The sequence below is a fragment of the Diaporthe citri genome (genome assembly GCF_014595645.1).
Source record: "Diaporthe citri strain NFHF-8-4 chromosome Unknown scaffold_1, whole genome shotgun sequence".
Lineage (NCBI taxonomy): Eukaryota > Fungi > Ascomycota > Sordariomycetes > Diaporthales > Diaporthaceae > Diaporthe > Diaporthe citri.
Window position 1 is genome coordinate 5,286,819 of NW_025064846.1, and position 7,050 is coordinate 5,293,868.

A 7,050-nucleotide genomic window follows, 5' to 3' on the forward strand; every position below is an offset into this window, starting at 1 on the left:
TTATTACATTTTTTTTATTTATTTTAGCTATTAAATATTACATTATATTTATCTTTAAAGTATATATATAATAATTAAATTAATCTCTTTATTTAAGCATTTATTAATTATATTATTAAGTTTAAGTTCTTTCTTATATTTATAATAATTTATAATAAAATCTTTATAAAGAATAATATTAAGATAATATTTAAAAAAGCTAAAATCTTATCTTAAGACTTAAAATTTATTATTTTTAAGCTTAATATATACTTATAAACTCTTATGCAAACCCTTTTTATTTCTTTTTAATATTAAAAATCTTAAATATTATTTAATACTTAGTAAATTATTAAGTAATTAAGCTTTATTAAAGACAAGATTTTTACTTATTAAAAAAGCTTTCCTATATTAATTATAAAGGCTATTAATTAAATAATAAAGAATATATAAATAATAATATATAAACTTATTATTTTAAAGAATTAAGTTTATATTCTTAAGAATGTTAATATAGTATTTATTAAATATTAAAAGGTTAAAAGAACTTAAGTGCAGCTTAAAGAAGCATTTATTATTAAGGAATCTTAAGCTTTTATTTAAGAAAAATAAAAATAAAAGTAGTTAGTTAGTAAAATAAATAATAATATTAAAAAGATAATTTACAATAAATTAATTAAATAATAATATGGTAATTATAATAAGATTAAGCATAATATAAAAACTTATAAAAAAGATAAAGAAAAATTAAATTAATTAAATTTTAATTATATTATAGCAAATCCAGCTTAATTAATATTAAATAATATAAATATATTTATTTTAATAATTTATAATAAACCGTGTTTTTAATAATATAATTAGCATTATTTAATATAAAATGTAAGTTTCTTATTAAAAGTTACTTATTTTAAATTTATATTATACTTATATTAATTACTTTAAATTAATTAAATTAATTAAAAAAAATTAAAAGTAATTAATATTAATTAATATTAACTTTTTATTTATTTATTAACCTTAAAGTAATGCTAATATTAGCTAAAGTTAAGTAAAATTATAAAACTCCGCTACTTATTAATATTTATTACTTATTAATAAACTATATTATATAAAATATTATATATAGCGGTAATTATAAAAAGCTAAAGATTTTTTAATATTAAATAAAATTAAAAGCTAATATATTAAAAGATTTTTAATTTTCAAGGTTTTAATTAAATAAATTAAAATTTAATTAAATATTAAAAGGGCTATATAATATATTAATAAGTTACCCTTTAAAAACCTCGTTATTTATTTTATATAAAAAAAATCTTTTATTTAATGCTTTAATAAGTATTATAATATTTAAATATTATTAAAAAGGGAGTATGGAGATTTAAATTTAATATTTAAAATGAAAAAAACTTAAATAATAATAATTTTTATTTATAGCAAAAAAATAATTAAAAGTATAGCTATTAAACTTAATAATATTAATAAAGTTTTATATATTTATAAAAATTTAATTTTAAAAAGCTTAATAAACTAAAAATTTTAATATTTATAATTAATAAAGTTAATATAAATATTAAATATTTAATTTTAATATTAAAATTTAAAATGTTTTATAAATTTTATTTACTTATATAAACTTATATATTGAAATGAAAATATAAGCAAATAATATATTATTTTTAATTTAATTTATTAAGTATTATATAATAAAAATATAATATATTATAATTTATTTAAATTTTATTAATTAAGTATAAAGCTAAGAAATAATTTAAGTTATTTATATTTATTTACGGGGAAATATTATAAATAATAACTTAAATAACTTTATAAGTATATAAAATAATTTATATATATTTTCTTTAATAAAGCTTTAGCTAAATAATAATTATATTTAATTAAAAGCTTAATATTATTTAAATACTTTATATTATATTAAAACATTTATTTAAAATATATTAAAAACTTAATTATATTTTAAGTAAAAATATATAATTATTTACCTTATTTTTAATATAACTTTTATATAAACTTAATATAAAAATAAAGTATAATTTTAATTTTATATTATATTTTTATTAAATTTATTATTATATTATCTTTATAGCTAATAACGCTTTATTACCTTATTATAATTAATAAAATTATTGTATTTTATGTTTTTTAATAGCTTAATTATATTTAAATTAAAATTCTTTTATATAAATAAATATTAAATAATACTTTATTCATTATTTATAAATAATATTATGCTATTTAAATAATTAAATTGCAAAGATTTAATATTATAAGTAATAATTATTATAAAAAATAGCGGGGATTTAAAATTAATTAAATTTATAATAAAAATTAAATAAGCATATTATTACATTAGCTAAATATTATTATAATTAATGCAAGATTTAATAATTATATTTAGCAATTTAAAATTAATTTTATTAGGGTATGAATAAACAGCCTTTTGGAAATAACTTGGGGCGCATTACTCAAATCTCATATCCTCTTATTAACTCTGCTTGCAAACTTAGACATTAATGTCAAGGCCAAGATATTGCAGGCCAAAGAGTGGTGATGGAGTTTTAGGTGCCTCTTTTAATAGCAAGGCCCTTAAAAATATGGTACCCGGAACTGGCCTTATTAATAGGCCTTAGGTGTGATGGTACGGGTCTTATATATTACTAGGGTATTTTAAGTAAGCTGACTTAGAATTCTGGTCTTTTAGTTAAAAGGTTTACTTTGCTAGCAGTAAGCAGATCCGTCTCATTAGGTACCTTCTTGCAGCTGCTTTTATACCTTATTTAATATTTTAATATAGTGAAATAAAGCAACTTATAATAATTAAGCTGCTGGCTGCTAGCTGCTGCAGGCGTAAACTATATATATAGTTATTAGCCTTTTATAATTAAAAAGTAATATTTTTATAATTACTTTAATATATTTCCTTTTTATAAAACTTATTTTATAATATTGGATATTATATTTATATTATGCTTAAGATAAAGTTTTGCTTTATATCTTAAATTAACTAAAGTAAGGTGCTAAATAATTATATACCCGACCTGGTTACCTATGCTAAGCTTTAGCGGCTAGTATTAATGGTAACTAGCAATAGCCCCTGCCTCCTCTGCTTTCTAACAAGTATAAAGTTTATTTTATAGATATAGTTGTCAGATTCATAGATAGTCACCCAGCAGACTCAACTGAAGCAATCAACCTGCAGTTACTGGTCACAAACGTGGCGGAATCCAATGCTAGAATCTTCACAGTCCTACAGATGCAACAAGTGTTGTGCTACATTCCACCACAGGTCAATCGCCAACAGCATAAATGCCCGGTGCCCAAAGCCGGTGAATGGTAGCTGTGCTTGTGCCTGACTTCTGTCATAATTCTATTGACACAGCAGTATTGAAGCCCCGCTTCATTCTTATCAGCAACGAGTGAGCGTTTTGTGTAACCATAACAACGTCGCCTCATGACAAAGCCCCCGCTTCAGATGTGTCAATATTCTGGCATAATGGGAAGGTGACGACCTATTGTGCATCTTGTGTAGCTTCAATGATGCCGATGCTTGCCGAGGAGTCTCACAAACCCCTCAGATGATACCGAGATGTGCCTACTCACTGGCAGGAAATAAATTCGATTCGTCGGGCACTCAGAGCCTCTCACAAACTATTACACAAGCAAGATGTTGTCTTGGCCCGAGTAGACTTGCGTATAAATATGCCTTGTGCGAACGAACAAATGTCAACTCATCGACTGATAGTAGCAGCCGCTCCTTGTCCCCCAAAGGTCGTCAAACAAACTTATACTTGAATTTAATAGCAGTCCATGCCTAGCTGTAATCGCATACATTCCATAGCGTCACCCCCTCGAGTTACACTCTTGGTTTAGATCTTCTGCATCACCCATATCCTCAAGGTGTGGCAATCCAAGATGACAGCACTGACAGTGTTATACAACGAGTTGCCAACTCTCGGAGACGCAGACGAGCGGTTCTCTGAGCGTGAGAACATATTCCTCAGTGTGAGGGACCTCCTTGCTCAGTACAATCACGTTTGGGGGCTCTGTCTTGTCCATGCGCACTGCAAGCTGGAAAAGGACGAGGTCATGCTCGGGAGAGGAAACGTGTCGCAGCCAGAAGTAGCATCTAATCTTGGCGAGTACTACCCTGAGCGCTGGTTGTCGTCCGGCACGCCATATGTGTTGGCAAGTACGACCCTCGCACTTAGAAGGCTACTTTAGTTATCCCCTCCAGGGCACGTAGCCTCTCAGAGCTTAGACAGAACAACACTAATACATAATTGCTTCCCATATGATTATCATACATATAAGAAACCTACTAATACTAATTAATAATCATAGGTATTATAAATTAATAAGGTAAAAAAAGCAACCCTATAAGAATTTCCCTAACTTAAAAATTATATCTTTTTTATTAATAAGCATTATATAATAATAATTACTTTTCTAAGCCTCTTTATATTATTAAACTCTTTAAGTAAATATTATAAAGATTAAATAAATTAAATAGCATTCCCTGCAATATTTATATATATATTTATTGCTATTTAAAAGATATACATTTATTATATATAAGACTTTATTAAAAATAAACTTATCTTTAATTCCTTTTTAAAACTTAGTAAAACTTAATAAAGCTTTGTTTTATTAATAAATAAAGCTTATAATTATTATAATTATTAAAGCTAATATAATGCTATATTATAAGCAAGCATAAGTTATATATTATGCTTTTAGCTAATATAAAAAAACCTAATAATAAGAGAAAACCTTAGCTTTTAAAGCCTAAAGAAATTAATAATTTTTTCTTTTTAATAACCATAACTTGCTTATTATTAAATTACCATTATTAACTTACTCTTAAATATTACTTATTTTATTAATATTTCTTTATTTTATAATCTTACTTTTTATAATATTTATTATAAAAACTTATAAGTATAGCTAATAATATTAAAAAGCTATTAACTTTTATTAAAAAGTATATAATTAATAAAATGCTTATTTAAACTTTAATTAACTTAGCTTATTATAAATATATTAATTTAAAATTATAATTTATAACCCTTATATAAAAAGTATTATTAAAATACTTAATTACTTACTTAGCAAATACTTTAATAAGCTATATATAATAAAACCTTTATAATAATAACTTTTTTATTACTTATTATAAAGATTATATAATATAAATATAAGTAATATTTAAAGCATTATTAAATCCTTATTAATAATGTTTAAAAGTTTTTTTTTAAATATAAAATATTTATATAAAACGTAATAATTAACCTATAGCATTATAATTAATTGCTATAGCTTAAATTAAAGAAAGATTAAAATAAATTAATAATAAGCTTTATAATGCCTTATTAACCTTAAAATTAAACATAAATAAATATTGCATATAACTTTAAAAATAATAATTATAAATATAGCCTTTATAAAAATTATAAGCAAGCTTTAAATAATAATAATTACCAAGAGGATAATCCTTAAAATAACTTTTATTGCCGCCGCTAGCTTTAAATATATAATTATAAAATCCAAACTTAATAATATAATTTATTAAAAATTAATATAATTAATAAGGCTTATTATTATTAATAAAAAGATAAAGATAAAGCTTATATTAAAGATATATATTATATTTAATATAACTTTAAGCTACCTTAAGAATACCTTTATTAAATAAAAAGTATAACTTATATAAAACTCTTTCTTTATAATATATTCTTAATAAATACTTAAATTTAATAAAATTAACATAATTTATAAAAATCTTTAATAATTATTATAAATATATTAAGGATTTATATAATTTATTAAATAATAAGATAAAGATATTTTTTAATATTTATTATTATATTAAAATTTAATTAAGTTAATTTTATATAATTTTTCCTTAAATGCTTAAAGATTAAGCTAAGGCTTATTATTTTTATTTTATAAATTAAATTAATATATTTATAATAACATACCTTAAAATTAAGATATATTTTAATATAAACCTTAATTATTAATATTATTATATAAATTAAATAATAATAATATTTATAAAAATAAGAGCATAAAACTTAAATAAAGACTTATATAAGGTTTTATATTTAATGCTTAATAAGCTATAACTTTATTAATAGGCATTAAATTAAAATTATATTAAAAAGGATAACTTAAAAATAATAATAATTAAAGCTTATAAAGAAGTTTTTAAGCTAAAAATAGCTCTTTTTAAATTAATTTAATTATATAAAGAATTATTTTTAAACTTAAGAGTTATAATAAAAATGCAACTTAGCTATATAATTATAATTTATATTATAAATAAAGTTTTAAATTAATATTATATTAATTATAAGTATAATAGCTAAAAGCTAAGGAAAGGATAATAATTATAATTTTAAGTATTTTAAGGAAATTAAAGATTTAATTAATTAAACTTAAGTTATTTAAGCTTTAAATAGTTAAGATTTTATAGCATTAATTATAAAGCTTAAAGTAATAATATTTATAAAGAAGAAAGAAAAGGATAACTTTAAAAGAAAAGATATTATATTTATAAGAAAGAGGAATGTTAATTAATTAAATATTTAATTAATAAGTAATATTTAATAAAAAGAAATTACTTAATATAATGTAAATATAATGGTTATAATAATAACTTTAATACTTTTTTAAATAAGTTTAAATAATATAAAATAAATAATAAAAATAAATTTTATAAATATAAAGATAAATAAGATTAAAATAATAATTGCAATAGCAATATTTATATTATAAAAATAGAACTTAATAAGGAGGTTTATTATATAAATATTAATTTCTTAGCTAATAAAGCGTTTATATATTAAATTATTAAAGATAATATTTTTTAAATAGAAATAATTATTATAATTAGCTAGTTTATTTTAAAGAATAAATATAATTAAATTTATTTTTAAGGCATCCTGCTAAATATAAAAGCATTATTAATATTTATAGCTAAATATAAGCAATTTCTTATATTATAATAAAAAAACTTAAAATATTAAATTAATATAATTATTATAAGAA

The 7,050-nt window shown here is 19.9% G+C and overlaps 1 protein-coding gene across 1 annotated transcript; it reads left to right on the top strand.

The window, feature by feature from the left end:
- Positions 1-3,912: 3,912 nt before the first annotated feature.
- INS49_001437 (uncharacterized protein) lies at positions 3,913-4,221 on the top strand (the record flags this gene model as incomplete). Its single annotated transcript, XM_043162265.1, has 1 exon — positions 3,913-4,221. The coding sequence occupies one exon, from the start codon at positions 3,913-3,915 to the stop codon at positions 4,219-4,221; it is 309 nt and encodes a 102-aa protein (XP_043030771.1).
- Positions 4,222-7,050: the final 2,829 nt, after the last annotated feature.